Source organism: Sciurus vulgaris (genome assembly GCF_902686455.1).
Source record: "Sciurus vulgaris genome assembly, chromosome: 3".
NCBI classification, from domain to species: domain Eukaryota; kingdom Metazoa; phylum Chordata; class Mammalia; order Rodentia; family Sciuridae; genus Sciurus; species Sciurus vulgaris.
Genome location: NC_136463.1, coordinates 4452648 through 4467851, shown reverse-complemented (window position 1 = coordinate 4467851; position 15204 = coordinate 4452648). Strand labels below are relative to the sequence as shown.

The window sequence follows — 15204 nt, the reverse complement described above, 5'->3', positions numbered from 1 at the left end:
CCGGGACAGAGCTGCTGCCGGGCTGTAGAGACCCGCGCAGCAGGACCTCGCGCGGGGACGGTCCCTCCAGCGCGGCGCGGCCTTGAGCCCGCGCGCCGGCGCCGCCAGGTGCAGCACCGCCGGCCGCCCGAGCGCAGGGGAGGGCGCGGCGCGCACCTCGGCGAGGCGGGACCGGGGCGGGACCGGGGCGGGGCGCCCTCCTCCCTCCCACTCGGGCCCTGGATCAGCGACCTGGGAGCCCGAGCCCCGCGGCCTCGCGGTCACACGTCCCTGGGAGCGGCGGCCACCGCGCACTATGAAGAAGTCGTACTCAGGTGGGCGCCGCGCCCGGCGTGGGGAGGGTCGGTATCCCGGACCAGCCCTCTTGCCTGAGCGCTGGCGGCCCCGAGTGGTCGAGGTCACCTGGGCGCTGAGCAGCTTCTACCGCCGAGCCCCCGCGGGGCGCTTTACTCGCGGGACAGGCTTCGGCGCCGGGCGGGTTGCCGCAGCCACCTCCCCGCGATCAGGATGGTGGACCGCGCCCCCCGCACTTGGGTTTCCTCTTCGCTCCGAGTGGCCGCTGCTGCGCGCCGACCCCGGACTCCGAGAGCCACGAGGCCAGGCGCCCGAGCCCTCGGACCTCCCCCGCTGGTGCCGCTCCTGACGTTGGCTCCGCCGCTGTCCGCCAGCCCCCGCTCGCTCGGTGGCTGAGGGGCTGCTGAGGGGCACGCGCCCTCCTTGCCGTTCTCGCCGGTTCTCTGCAATCGCTCACTTCCAGGCGCTGTGGGTGGAGGCGCGTTGAGTCCCTGGGCACCTCAGTGGGTGGGGGCTGGGCGGGGGCTTCTTTGCGCCCAGCCTCCGGGACCGGCGGTCACATTAACTCCTGTTAGTCCTCTGCCCAGTGGGGTGCAGGAAAGTCTCCAAATGGGACCAAAGAGCAGCGCGAGCGGCAACCCTGGTTGTCTTCTGGGTCTGGGAGACCACGTGTGCCGCATCCTGACCCCGCTCACAGGGGGAGGTAGCCTGGGGCGCTGGGGATCCTCAGTGAGCGTTTCCCCTCTCCTGCTCCTCAGCCCCAGTCAGTCCACAGGGCAGATTAAGGACACGCCTGATACCCTCTCTTGTTCTTTTCTTTTTTTCCTTTATGACCCAAGAGGTGTCCTTGTCTCCACAATCTTCTGCCAACCCTGGAGCCTTCTGTGTTCCTCACTTAATCTATTTGGACGTAGAGCTTTCTGCCAAGGACCCATGAATTAACTTTTTCTGATTAAGTCCGAACCGTGGGTCTTGGTTGGATCTAGAGAGGTCATTTGGGCCATCCCTCTGCCTTGGGGCCATTTTCTGTTTCCTCCTGCTTTCCATATTCAGGAACACAATGAGTAATACAGAATACCTGTCTCGAAAAGGGTCCTTCAGAACTTCTCCTGCGACCCTTCTGGGTCAGTAACTTAGAACCTCAGTGTGCACCTCCTTGTTGCAAACATGGCCCTCAGACCCTGAGCACAGCTCCGTTTCAGGACAGTGGGCCAGTTGATGTCATGGTGGGGGAGGAGGGGGCTTCTAGGTGGCATATGCTTGGGTTTGGCTCTGGGCCTTCCTCCCTCCCCAGCATGCTCCAAATGCCTGGGATGGTTGTGGGGATGGCCGCAGTGTGCCGCTCTCCCTGGGCTCCTGAGGCTGCCCAGGGATGGCCCTTTGCTTTTGCTGTTCCTCATCTCATCTCCCCCTGGGGGATCTGCGCGGTGGGGGGTGTCCAGGCCCCCAAGGTCTTGGATCCTTGATCTTCCCCTGCACAGACAGCAGGCTTGAGGTCTCTGAGCCCCGGCTGGCTTTCTCAGAGGAGGGAGACCAGCATTTGCTCCCTTCTCCTCTCCCGCTTACCCCACCCCCCAGGGAAATTTTCTTTTTAAAAGGATGGAACTTTCTGCAGTGGGTGGAAGCAGAGTTTATGGGGTGAGTAGGAACCAGCTCCTGCGAAAGCAAGGTCTGTGGCCCTGATGTTTACCTTCAGGGGTGGGGCCCTGGGAGGACGGGCTTGGACCCTTTCCAGCTTGTTCCCTGCCTGGCAGTGGTCCAGGCTGTGCTGGGTCCCTCTGTCACAGAGGTGGAGCTGCAGGGCTGCCCCAGGTGGGGTCTCTGCCCCATGCTGAGTGTCCTCGAGATCTGGGCCAGCGCTGTTCTGAGTGAGGGCACTTGCTGGAGTCACGCTGGCCCCTCAGCAGCCATCGATGCCATGGAATCAGGAACGTTGAAAATCTCCCCGAAGTCTGAAACTGCAAGGGCAGTCGGGAAGGCTTTTAATTTTTCCCCTAGATTGAGTGGGATTGTTGCTTCTGGACCTATTTATGGACTTCAGACCCGTGGCATGGTGAGCAGGCTGTTCTCAGCAGAGCCCGGGCGAGCCCCTGTGTGCCTCTGAAGAGCAGACAGTAGCAGCCTGCGGGGTGACCACCAGGACGGTGGGTCCCTGTGCCAGGCCAGGAGGGAGCAAACCATGACAATAAGATGTGGTCCTTGCTTGTGGGAGCTTGCACTGTCACCGGGAGGCAGGATGTGGGTGAGACATGACTCCTGGACTCCCGGCCACCCCTGCCTCCCCAGTGCAGCCTCCGAATGCCAGACAGGCCCTGCAGGAGGTGAGACTGAGTTGGGCCTGGAGGAGGAGTGGAGAATGACAAGGGTCTGGCCAGTGGGAAAGCCACAGGACCCAGGGACTGGATCCAGCAGCCCCAGGGTGACTCCAGGCTTCTTCTGAATGCACCTCCCTGTTCCTCCAAGGAGGCAGCATAGAGGCAGGCTACAGACAGTGTGGCCCAGTGGTTAGATGTGTAGGCTCAGAGCCACTGTGCTCTGGGGATTAAATCCCAGGTTGCCACATTGCTGTGGGGACCAGTTACTTGATCTCAAGTCTCACCGGCTCATGTGTTGAAGAGGGATGGTGCTAAATTGTGAGGGTTAGTGAGCTGATACGCACAGGGGCTGCTCTGTCTCTTGCCCGCTGCGTCCTGTTACTGACAGGAGGAAGGGTGAGGGGGCCTGGGTTTGCTCAGCACAGGACAACTATGAGCTTCCCTGGCCTTCCGGCCCCTCCTGTGGTTTGGAGGCCAGGAGTGTGGCCCCTCCATGCTGGAGCCAGCTGCAGTTGGCTCCCTGCCTGTTCCCTGCAGTTGAGTTTGGGACTTCTCACTGCGTGCTGGGTCACATGGCATTTGCTTCTCAGTGTCCCTGGCTACCCTGGGAATCCTCAGTGGCACTAGCAGGGGGACTTGCCTGAGACCCGGCCACCAGAGCCACCAGAATGGCGGCGAGAGTGTGTGTATGTGTGCATTTGTGTGCTCACAGTGGGGGTTGTTCTGGGGTTCTCCCTGGGTGTCAGGATGCTCCTGGAGGGGTGCCGGCCATGCTCTATGCTGTGGTGACCACATAGCCTGGGCAGGGAGGAGGCTGCACTCCAGAGGAAGCACCCCGGAAGGGACTCAGTGCAGAGCTGTCTGTGGGGTGGGCAGCTTCACCCCAGGTCAGTGCCCTGAGTGAGGTGAGCGTGGGGTTATGAGCACAGGGCTCCTTCCTCTTCTCCACTGGCCCTTCCCAGGGTCACCCTGTTGTGCTGCCTCTGGTCTCACGTCCAAGCTCATGTGCTCCGGTGCATTCAGGGGACCTGGGGTGAGGGGGCACGAGCCTCCCCATGTGGCCCGTCCTGGCTCTGTCGGGTTGTGCTGCTCCCAGGTCCCGGGCCAGCCCTCTTCCCAGCCTGGGTGGAGGTAGGTAGCACAACGGGGCATGGGCGGCCTCCCTGGGCTGCCTGTTAACCCCGGGCAGGCCACCAGTCGGCTGACTGCATCTCCCCAGCTTGCTCAGGGGGACTCTAGAGCCGAGCACGGTGCACCTGGCAGTGGACTCGAGAGCGAGACAGTTTACCTCCTACCTGGAACCCCTGCGTGGCCAGTTCAAGCCAGGACAGTTGTGGAAGAGACATGGCATTGCCACGTAGGAGCCGTGATCTGAGTCCAGGTAGCCATGGGGCCAACCATGTGCTCGGAGGTCCCAGGTGGGTGCCTGCAGAGGACATCTCACCTGAGGAGCCCCAAAGGAGGCCCTGTGGTCCCCTTCCAGAGCCCTCAGGCTGCCCACCTCTGTGATTGTGCTGCTGTCCCAGGCCACCCTGAGGGCCCCCCATGGAGGGACTGGAGGAGGCCTTGTTTCCGCGTGTTTGTCCATGAGCACTGTGGCGTGGGCTCCGCAGTTTGCTTAAGATGTACCTGATAAGGGAAGGTTCAGCCCTGGTGCAGAGCCCAGCTGGCCCGGGCGGCCGGCGGAGGGAGGGGAAGAAGCGGGGAAGGAGGTGACTTGCCGGCTTCTGGAGCCTCTGTTGGGGTTACTACCTTGGAAATGTTCAGCTTCTGACTGTTGTCGGGGATTTATGGGGGTCAGTGGGTGCCCATGCCTGGGTTTGTACAAAGCACACAGCCCCACCACACGGAGCGACTTGGTCTTCCTCAGACAGGGTCCTGGGGCAACTGCCGGACGTCACGTGATCCCACCAACAGGAGTCTGCCTAGGTGCAGAGCTCTAGTGCAGTCCACTGTGGTGTCGGGTATGGGGGTCATGTGGCAGCCAGGCCTGTGGCATGCGGAGCTTCCCTGGAATAAGGCAGTGTCCCCGGGCAGGTGGGCTGCTGGCTTCTGCCTCTTCCCTGATGGGAGAGCCGTGTCTGGGCCCTGGGAACTCTGCTGGCCAGCCTCATCAGAGCAGCCTTGCCGAACTATGAGGGGTCCACCTCCCTGAGGTCCTGGCCTCTTCCACCTTTCCATGTGGATTTGGTCGTTCAACCCAGAACAGTCTGCCGGGCGCTGCTGAGTGCCGGGCCTGCTTCGGCAGCAGCCTGCGGCTCTGGCCTGGCCCCAGGGTTGAGCAGGCACTGTGCTTGCAGCCCAGTTTCTCGGTGCCTTATCTCCCTTCCCTGCCCGAGCCTGGGCCCAGGTCCCCTTGCAGCCACCACGAAGGGGACTCTGATCAGCTCCCCAAGCGTCTTGCTTGACAGTGGCCTCTCGGCAGCTCTGCAACAGCTGAGCTTTGTTCTGGGCCTAATCTGACCTGGTTCTCTGGAGCGTGACTGTTGGCAGCCTGCAAACCTCCAGGACAGGAAACGGGAGCTGGGCAGGGAGGGAAAGGCAATCGCAGCGTCAGGTCCGGCCAGGCTGCTGCCCTCGCTGGCAGGCACCCAATCGCCAGTCGTCCTGCAGCCCCGGCCGCCCCTGGGTCCCTGGAGTGCTGGGGCCGGGGCTGCAGAGGGCCAGAGGCCTCTCTGGAGCCTTGGACATGCCGGCTGCTCACAGCCCACCTCAACCTGGGGGTCTCGGGAGGCCCGGGTGGGAGCGCCATCCTTCCCGCTGGTGGACAAGCTTCTGTCTCTGCCCAGGTGCAGCGCATGACCCTCCCTCCGGCTCCCGGGCGCCCTTGCTCCTCCCAGGCCTCCAGTGAAGCCCAGGTGGTGGCCAGGACCCTCTGATGCACTGCATCTGGGGCCCCGGGGGTGGGCCGCAGAGGCCGAGGACGTCCCTGAGTACTGTGCCCGGGCACCAGTCCTCCCAGGCCAGGCGTGTTGGGGCAGGGCTGACACGGAGCCGCGCCGACTGTCTGCTCAGGTTTGAGCTGGGCCCCAGGTGAGTCCCGGGAAGGGCTGGGCAGAGCAAGCTGGCAGCCTGCCGGGCCTTGTGCCGCCGAGAGCTCCGATCCCCACCCGGGGCTGCTTTCACAGCCTTCTCATAAATTACAGCTCCTGTTTCCAGCCAGGATCAGCTCCCAGCGGGGGGATAGCTCTCATGTAACCCAAGCCTCTTGGAAGTGGGTTAGACCCGGCCCTGGTCAGCTTCCAGCCTGCTGGGGACTTGGCCCACTCAGCAGAGGAATTTGGGGGGTCGTTTGCAAAACCCGCTAATAATGATATGACTTGGGCTCTGTGGCCTCGGGGGTCAGACGTGTGGATGCTGCTCAGAGGTGACCCGGTCACACAGTCACCGCGAGGCACCAGGTGGTGGAACAACAGCAGCTGGCATCGTGGGGCTGGGGCGGAAGAGGTGGTAACTCCTCGCCAGTGCTGGCAGCCGTCGGCCTCCCGGGGCCCAAGGTGTGGCGGCCCTCGGCTCTGGGCCGTGAGTCATCCTGGGAGCAGGGCCCTGTGGTCGCGGGGTCCGTCGCGCTCACTGCCAGGCCCCGGGTTACTGCTTTTATTTTTTATTTTTTTATTTTGTCTGGTTTAAGGGAAGCTTCCCGAAACACGCCCCTTCGTGTTGTTGTTATTGGTGGCGGTTGTCAGTTGTGTGCTGTTGCCTGTTGCCAACAATGCAAACCCTCCCTGTGGCTTCTCTGCAGGCTCCACTCCTTAGGACTCCACGTGTCCCTTATCGCCGGAGGCAGACCCCGTATTTCAGTTAGGGGTTCCCACGGAAGCAATGCTGAGTTCTGCTCTTTCCACTTGGAAGCAGTCAGACCCCAAGCATGCTTCCTAATCATCAAGCTCCTGGCTCTTCGGAGTGGACGTCCCGTGATCTACTCAACTTTCCTTTTGCAGCTTCCTTAATGGGTCTGCTGACCTTGACCGACCTCCCTGCGGTGGGTGCGGAGCTGAGCCGCGGCGTCCTGTTCAGGTGTGCTGGGGCGGCTGGTTGGATACGGGCGTCAGCTGGAGCTTACTTTCTCTACGGGAGTTCTTGTGTCTGCTTGCTTTTGGGTTGTCCTTGTCTTCAGTGAAGGAAGTCCCAGGCTTGTGGAAAGACTGTCCTCACGCGCAGTGTCTGACTCCTTGCTGTGACTGGCCTGCCATGCCAAGCTCCACATGGCTTCCCTTACCTGGCCCCCGTGGGTACATCAGTACCCCAGGAGGCGCCTCTGTGCATTTGGGCCACCTGAATGCCCAGTCTCCTCCTGCGGATCACGTTCTGCTGGTCGAGTACTTTGCAGTCATTTCTTCTGGAATCTTCTGGTTCCTCAGTCAACAGTACTGGCTACTGGGTGACCCTGCACAGTGGCCTTGTTGTTCTTCTCTCCTTAGTTTTCTCACACCGTCCTGACCAGTCCTCCCAGGGCCCATCTGCACGGCAGGCCTCAGCCTCCCCTTCTATGGTACTTCCCATGTGGTCATCGGATGACCTCTCTGGCCACTTGGGTGTCTGTTGAGCGGAAGCCCTGAAGGGCTGCTGCAGCTTTCCCTGTGTTGGGGGAGGTTCTCCTGCAGCTCTTTGCAGTGGTCCTGCGGACCCTCTCCATGTCGTTTGTGGTTTTCCCCTCTGTCCACTGGCCCTCTGGCTCCTGGGCTCCTGGTTCCCACGAGTGCAGTTTGTGTTGGGGTGTGTCATGGGGTCTACCCAAGAAGCAGAGTGTTTGGGACAGGAGGACCTAACTGCAGGGAGTTTTTATACCTAGGGTGGAAGAGTTGACAGGGAGCCCACAGGGGCAAATCCAGGGTGTGCGGGGCTCACCCAGGTCTTAGAGCGACGGACGTGCGGGGCTGGGGTGCGCCTTGGTGGCAGAGCACCCGCCCAGCTCACGCAAGGCCCTGGGTTCCATCCCAGCACTGAAAAAAAATAAAAGGAAGGTGAGTATTCAGAGTGAGAAAATAAATAATAGCAAATTATAAATTTTACTAGCAGTGTTTTGTGCGTGGTGCTGGGGACGGGACCTGGGGCCTCTGCGCGCTGGGCGAGCCTCCGCCACTGGCCGCACCCCGGGCCTCAAGCTGCGAATGTTAAACTGCTTCCAAGTATTCCCAGCATCACGGAATCCAGAAAAGCATGGATCGCCTGCCCGTCGTTGCTCCAGGTAGTGTTTTTTCCTGCCTTTCTTGGCATTATTTCTTCACTGGTGACCTCATAATGTTCTCCCTTGTCTTCCTGAGTGATCAAAATTTATTTTTTACTTTGGTCGCCGGGATGCCTAAAAAAGTGGAGGCTGACAGTTCGTGGCAATCCTGCTATTTTTCTGTCCTGCCCAAACTTTCCGATAAATTCTGTTTGATGCAATTTCATCTAAAATGGCCTCAAGTGGGGCATGAGCTTCGGTCCACTGAACTCCCCACGGAGAGACATGCTGTTTTCGCATCCTTTGCTTCCAACCGCACCTCCGGCCATTGGAATAGTAATTTTCCACAGACTGCTCCGGCTCCATGCATTTAAATCCTGCTTCTTCTCACTGCCCACATTTTTCCGGCGCCAGGCGCTGCCGGACATGTTCATGGCTGATGGTTTTGGATTCTGCTCGGTAGGTGGAACTGGATCTGTGCGTGGAGGGAGTATTCCTGGAATCCATTTCTACCTTGGGATGCCGAGCCATAACTGAGCTTCACGTGGAAGCCGCTGGGAAGTACATAAGTACAGCTCCACTCCAGCCAAACTAAATCTTTCCAGTTCAACTTCTCCATAGCAGGAGTCCCTAGATACCAGCAATGCCAGCTTGCCATCTTACCCGGGGCAAAGTGTGATGGGCAGGGATTTAGATGGGAAATAAGCAGCCATCTTAGTCAATTGTAGTTAAGATGTTTTCCATTTTGTGCATTTTACAAAAAGCTTTTGGTCACGTGAATAGGTGGCTGGGGCCCCTCTCAGTTCCTTGAGAGGGACCCATGCAGGGAAGGGTGCTTAGTGTGTTGGAGGCAGCCTGGAGATTAGCAGCAGGGAGCCCCAGATCAGAGGCTCAGAGGGAGGAAGTCTGTCACCAGAGTCCAGGGGCCAGGGTCACCTGGCAGGAGCTGGAACCCAGGCAGGCCTCTCCAGCAGGAGCCGAAGTCACAGAGGAAGCGAAACCTGCTACTAGGGACACCTTCCACGGGGCTGAGGGCGCTCCTGGCCTCTCCTGCTCCCACCTTCCCACCTTCTCTCAGGCCTCTTGCAGGATGAACACAGCCCAGAGCCAGCCCACCTGCGGACCCAGACCCACAGCAGCCGTCAGCTCCCGCCACACCAAGGAGGCCATGGGAGGGCAAGGAATGGGGGTGACCCAGCGGGACCCGCCAGGCTGTGCAGACAGACGGGAGCCGCTCGCCCTCCCAGCCACGGTGGGGCCCCACAGCTGCACCTCACCTGCCTGCTGCTGGAGACGAGGAGGGCTGCTCCTGCAGCCTCCGCCACCACCACCCTGGGCTCCTTCTCCACGGCTGCCCTCAACTGGTGCGGTAGTGGACACGGATTCCCACTGGTGTGGACTGAATGGTGGCCCCCAGAGTTCCTGTGCAAAGCCTACCTCCCGGTGTGACTGCTCGAGATGGGGCCTGTGGGGACAGAGGTGCGGAAGGGGACATGGGTCTCGAGGGTGGGGCCCTGTCTCACAGAATGGTGACCATTTGCCATGGACAAGAGACAACAGAGGCCTCTCTCTCCATGGACACAGGCACAGAAAAAAAGCCCCGTGAGGATGTGGCAAAGAAGAGAGCCCCCGCCAGGAGCCGACCCCTGCAGCCCTGGACTTCTGGCCTCCAGAACGTGGGGAGACGGATTTCTGTGTGCGTGCCCCCAGTCCCGGGAGTCTTGGTACAGCAGCTGGCATGGACTGGGACACCGCGGAGCAGGGTTGTGGTGTGCTGAGAAGAAGCAAGTTGAACCACAGGCATGAGGCAGAAGTTCCTGCCCCTCCTGAGATGTGATTGCGGAGCAGCTGCTGTTATGGTTGGGATCTTAGGTCCCGCTGCCCACCCCCAGAGGCCCTGGGGCTAAAGGCTTGGTCACCGACCCTGGTGATGTCAGGAGGTGCAAACTTCAGGCGCTGGGCCTGAGGAAGGAAGTTAGGTGGCTGGGCGTGCCCTGGAGGGGGTGTTGGGACCCCAGCCCTTTCCCTGATCCCTCTCCCTGCTTCCTGGCTGCCATGAGCCAAGCAGCTTTGCTCCCCACCCTGATACGCTGCCTCTCTACTGGCCCCCAAAACAACAAAGCCAGGCTGGGTGTGGTGGCCACATCTGTAACCCCACACTTGTGACTCCGGAGCCTGAGACAGGAGGATCACAAGTTCAAGGCCAGCCTGGGCAACTTAGCAAGACTCTGTCTCAAAATAAAAATAAAAAGACTAAGGATGTAGCTCAGAGGTAGAGCACCCCTGGGTTCAACTCCAAATATTCCAAAACAAAACAGAAAACAATGGAGCCAAGCAACCTCTGAAACTGTGAGCCAGAATTAATCTTTCCTGCTCGTAAGCTGATTTTCTCAGGTGTTTTGTCACAGTGACGTAAAGCTGACTAATATGCCTGCCGTAGGCCAAATGCAGTAGCGAGCACTACTGGGGCCCAGCAGTGAACAAATGAGTCTCTTCTCTCTTGGAGCTTACATTCTTGGAGAAGCAAACAGAAAATCAGGCCATCCATCTGGTAGTTTGTCAAGAAGAGTATCAAATAGCACCACCTGCTATGCAGAGAATTGAGATCGGGGCCTGATAGAAAGTGACCCATGGCTGCTTTGCAGTGAGTGGTGAGAGCTCACAGGGGGGGTGGCAGACCTGCGGGGCCAGATAAACAGGAAGGAGCCGGCCAGGTGAGGACCTGGGGTGGGCCAATGTGAGGAGTCCAAGCACAGCAGGAAGGCCAGCGGGCTGAGGGGCAGGGGAGGGGGGTGCAGGTCCAAGAGGAGCCTGGGGCCAGGCGGGGGTCTCTCTCTGAGGCTGGGTTCTGCCTCTGTCACCTCCAGCGGGCAGACCACGCTGTTCTGGGCACATCCCGCTGCAGCAGCGGGCTCACCCTTCCTGCGTATGGCACTGCCCGTCTGCGTTTTGCAGTGCAGCGGGAACTGAGGTTGCCCAGGGACTGGAGCATTTATCTGAGGCTCCTGCGGCCTCCAGGGAGCTTCTGCACCCTGCTGGAGGGGAGCGCAGGCTGGGTCTGGGAGTGGCGGGAGGGGGCAGTTTCCCTGCGCCTCACCCCCTCACCCGCCGCTGTCAGAGCAGAGGCGCTCTCCTGGGGGTGCTCCAGGGATCCTGGTCGCAGGAGTGTGCAGATGGGCTGGCCACTCTCTTCTGTCCCCTCTGGCTGGGCTGGTGGTGGCTCACCTTCCTTCGCTGCCCTTCAGGCTGATTCCGCCTCTCACTTCCTGGCCTCATTCTGGTGACGCAATGTGACCCACAGGCCGGTGTCAGCAGCTCTCATTCCCCAGATTCCTCCCTCCGTCTCTGGGAAGGGTCTCCTGAAGCAGCTCTGGGCTCCAGAGCAAGGCTGCCTGTGCAGCTCAGCGTCATCCTCCGACCTCTGTCCTTTCATGTCCCTCCCTGGTCACATGACACACAAGCTCACCTGCCCAAACCCAAAGAATGACTAAGAGGCACAAGGCGCAGAGAAAGCGAGGCTTTTTACTGACAGTCTTGCAAGATCAGCTTCTGAGGCACAGGCGCACCAGGACGGTGACGATTTTGTCCCCTGGTGCACAGGTCCCCTCCCCAGGCTCCTTGCTGGCTGAGTACTGCAGGGCGCACAGTCTTCCTGAAACTCGCCTAGGCTTTACAGTCTCTTCTTGGTTATTTAAAGAAATGTGCCCAGTTGTCTAGCTCCCTGTTCTGTGGCGGGCAGGCCACCTTAGGACGCGTGTGTCTCATGTGTTATCTCTGTTGTTCAGGCCAGTCTCTTCCTCCCACCTCCCGTTTGTCCAGGGCTGTGAATCTCTCCCTCTCGGTATTAACTACAGGTAACCACTCTGTCCTAGCTGCCCTTTGACCTTTTCCCATCCCCAGTAGTTTCACATTTAATGTGAAGTACCATATTTGAAAATGGACTGCTGGCCAGGCGTGGTGGCACACGCCTGCAATCCCAGCAGCCTGGGAGGCCAGGGCAGGAAGACTGTGAGTTCAAAGCCAGCCTCAGCAACTTAGCAAGGCCCTAAGCAACCCGGCGAGACCCTGTCTCTAAATAAGATGTAAAATGGGGCTGGGGATGTGGCTCCGTGGTTAAGTGCCCCTGGGTTCAGTCCCCTGTACCAGAAAAAAAGGAAATGGACCGTGGGACTTTCTCCTTCTCGCAGGTCACTAGTTGCTGGGGGCGGGGAGCGGCGTGGTTAGCCGGGAGCTGGAGAAGCCATGTTTCTGCTCTCCTGTCCCCACTCAGTGGTTGCCTTCTCCAGTGATGAGTTAAGTATGAACTTCCAATATTAATTTTCAGTGTAAGTGTGCCCCAGAAAACACTGGGATAAACTTATGCCCAGAAAATTACTTGTCCTTTATCTGAAATGTCCTGTACCTTATATGGCAACCCTCCTATAGGAACCCAGAGTCTGGGTGCCCGTTAGTGAGCCTTTGAGGGGGAGGGGCTCAGTGGGTAGAGGGTGGACACTGATGTCACACGATGGACATGGCCATCTGGCAGCTGGAATGTCTGCTGCCTGGTGCAGAGAGAGAAAAGCTGACTACCGGTGCCCACCCATCCCACCTTCCCCATCCATTAGATAGGTACTGTCATTGGCTTGCCACCCAGAGAGGGGCCAGGCCGTACCGGGTCAGCCTGTATCCAGCTTCTGAAGTAGCGCCTGGGGCACAGTAGGTGCTCAGTGGGTTCTGCACATGCCCACGCTTTGTCCTGGTGGAAACTGAGGTTTGGAAAGGTGAAAGACTTGCCCCAGACACAGTGAGGGCTGGGGACAGATTGACACCTGGTCTCTCTTAAAGGAGTCACGGTGCCCTGGCCCCGGATGTAGTGCTGCCTGATCATAACCCTGACCCCAGCTGAGACGCGGGGCCCCTCCTCTGGGTGGGTATTTTGTAGGTGGGAGGAGTGGGTGCTCCTCACGGGAGCTGGTGGGTGGGAAGCATGCTGCTTTCCGGAGGGCTCCGTAGGTCAGAGTGAGTCGGGGTGACTAGAATCTCCGGCTTCAGGGCCCAGGGCTCTGCCCAGATGGTACTGGTCTTCTGCGGGAACACCGTCCCGAGGTGGAAGGTTCCCTGGCCTTGTGAATGAATATGCCGATGTTTGCGTGGTCCCCAGCTCCAGGAGTGGGCTTTGAGGGCAGGAAATGTCCTGTGCTGAGGGAGGAGAGCGTCAAGAGGCATCAGCCACCTCTCCGTGCAGCCTCGTGCATGAGCCTGCAAAGGCCAAGGATAAGTGGGAGGGGGAGGAGCGCGGCCGTCTCCGCAGAGGCTCCTCTGCAGATAGGCCCTGGGAGGCGGGGTCCTGGAGATCAGCCCGGAATCTGACTCTTGACTCCCACCTGTGGCACTTGACTTGGATCCAGCCCCCCGGGCTTCCATGAGCAAACTTGAGCCCCAAGAGGAGAGCCTGCTTCCTGAACACCCCCAGGCAGGTCCCGAGGAGGAAGGGGTAGGCGGAGCTGCCTTGGCCCAGGGTCACTGGGACCCACCTCCCCTTTCCTGAGGAGCTCCCATGAGTTTTAAGAGAAAATTGGACCCCGATGATTGTCTCTGGAGAATGGGTACTGGGAGTGGATGTTTGTGCACGGTGAGCGAGTTTGTACGTGATTTCACTGGAGGAGGCCTGTCCAGGCCCCCTTCACAGTCAGCACAGGGCAGAGCTGGGCGGGGTGGTGTCACTTCCCCCCGTGGGTCAAGATAGACATCTGAGCTGTGCTAGGCCTGGCACCGGGTTGGGAGCACCAGTTCGGATCTTAGCTGGGGCCACTGGACCTGGGCCGATGGGTGTGGTGCCAGCTGCGTGATCTCTGAAGTACTGACAGCAGGTCAGCCCCTCGTCCCTGCAGCCTCTCGGTGCCCGTTGAACCATTTCGACCCTGTAAGGTGTCAGCTCCTGTCGGAAGCATTTCACTGAAAGAAAAAAAGTCAAGGTTCCTTGCAGGGACTCTGTCCTTCTTCCTCCTATCCAGCCTCCCCAGCTTGTCAGCACGGGGGCTGAGGATGAGGCTCCATGGTCGAGCACTGGCCTCGCCTGCCCAAGGCCCTGGTTCTGTCGCCAGCACTGGGCGCACCCACACATCATGGGCATGGCACCACTGCTCGGGTGGCAGAGGGCAGGAGGGTGCTGCAGGTAGCCACGCCCTGCCCGCAGTGCCGGTTCAGAGGGGGCCATGCTTCCTGGCCATCCCAGGGCTGCTCCTCCCGAGGACCGGGAGCCCCACCTCCTTGGGCCTAGCGCGCTCTTCCTGCTTCCCAATGCCGAGTTTTCTTTCTGTTTGGGTGCCAGCCAGTGACAGTCCCCAGTTACACCTTCCGCTGTCTTTTGTCCTCTCTCACCTGAGTGTGTTAATGCTGTGGCCTTGACAGTAAATCCTTCTGAAGTTGGTCCCTGGCCTGGGATTCATGAACTTGTGCGAAGCGGCCTTTGGCCTGGGCTGGGTGAGCGGCTGCCGGGAGGGGAGGTTCAGGGCGGCCAGGGCGGGGTGGGGGGCGAGCACCCCTGTTGGAGGGCGCCACAGGTCCCCACCGTCTGCCCCAAAAGCACCCGCCCTGCCGGGGCCAGGAGTGCTCTCATCCCCCAAATTGGAGGGAGTCGGTAGGACCCCCTCTTGGCAGAGCAGTGTCGGCCGTGGCGGGAGGGACCTGGGTTGTTGCTCACATTTTATTAAACTGCATCAGCACAGAGCAGCCAAGTTTTGCTGTCTCCTAATTATAGGTCCCTGGATCCAGGCTGGTGTATTATAATGACAATATTATAGGATATAATTATCTTAATAATTAAAACAATAATAATAACATCATTCATTAGTTCTTACCTTGTGCTAGGCACTGTGCTAAGTGCTTATAGTGTGTAACCTCCTTTAATCTTTCTAGAGCAGAGAAAATTTTTTTAACTGGTATATCAAAATTGTGCTTTTTATTTTTTCTTTCTTTTTCTTTTCTTTCTTTCTTTCTTTCTTTTTTTTTTTTTTTTTTGTGGTGCTGAGGGTCGAACCCAGGGCCTTGCTCTTGCTTAGCGCTCTCTACCCCTGAGCTATGCCCCCAGCTCCAAGTTATACATAGCTGTGGGGCCACGTGATTTGTGGGGCACCACGTGGTATTCCCATACATTGTGCAATGTTCAAATCAGGGCAAACATTCCTGTCTCCTCAAACATAGATCATTTTTTTATGGTGAGAACATCCAAAGTCCTTTCTCCTAGCCCTTCTCACTTAATCTTAGTGACGCATGAGGAGACACATCTCAGTCCCCATTGGGCTAATCAAGAAGCCAGTGCCTGGGAGGTCTGGATTTGAACCTGGTCCTGGACTCCCGGCCTCCCTGCCTCCTGGCCTTGGAGCTGCCTGAGAGTCGGAGATCTGGATTTGAACCTGGTCCCCCCCTCCCGGCCTCCCTGCCTCC

General features: G+C 59.2%; 1 protein-coding gene across 6 annotated transcripts in view; it reads left to right on the top strand.

Annotated features, from left to right (window-relative positions):
* The first annotated feature begins 52 nt into the window (after nucleotides 1-52).
* SEPTIN9 (septin 9) overlaps nucleotides 53-15204 on the top strand; it is a 144839-nt gene continuing 129687 nt past the window's right edge. Inside the window, exon 1 of one of the 6 annotated variants that reach the window (XM_079134191.1) lies at nucleotides 53-314. In XM_079134191.1, coding sequence (XP_078990317.1) covers nucleotides 296-314 — 19 coding nt within the window. In that variant the 5' untranslated portion in view covers nucleotides 53-295. Of the gene's footprint in view, nucleotides 315-2515; nucleotides 2616-3981; nucleotides 4028-5283; nucleotides 5399-11524; nucleotides 11631-15204 lie in introns of those variants that run through there. The other 5 variants (XM_079134189.1, XM_079134182.1, XM_079134186.1 and 2 more) reach the window with 5 other exon arrangements.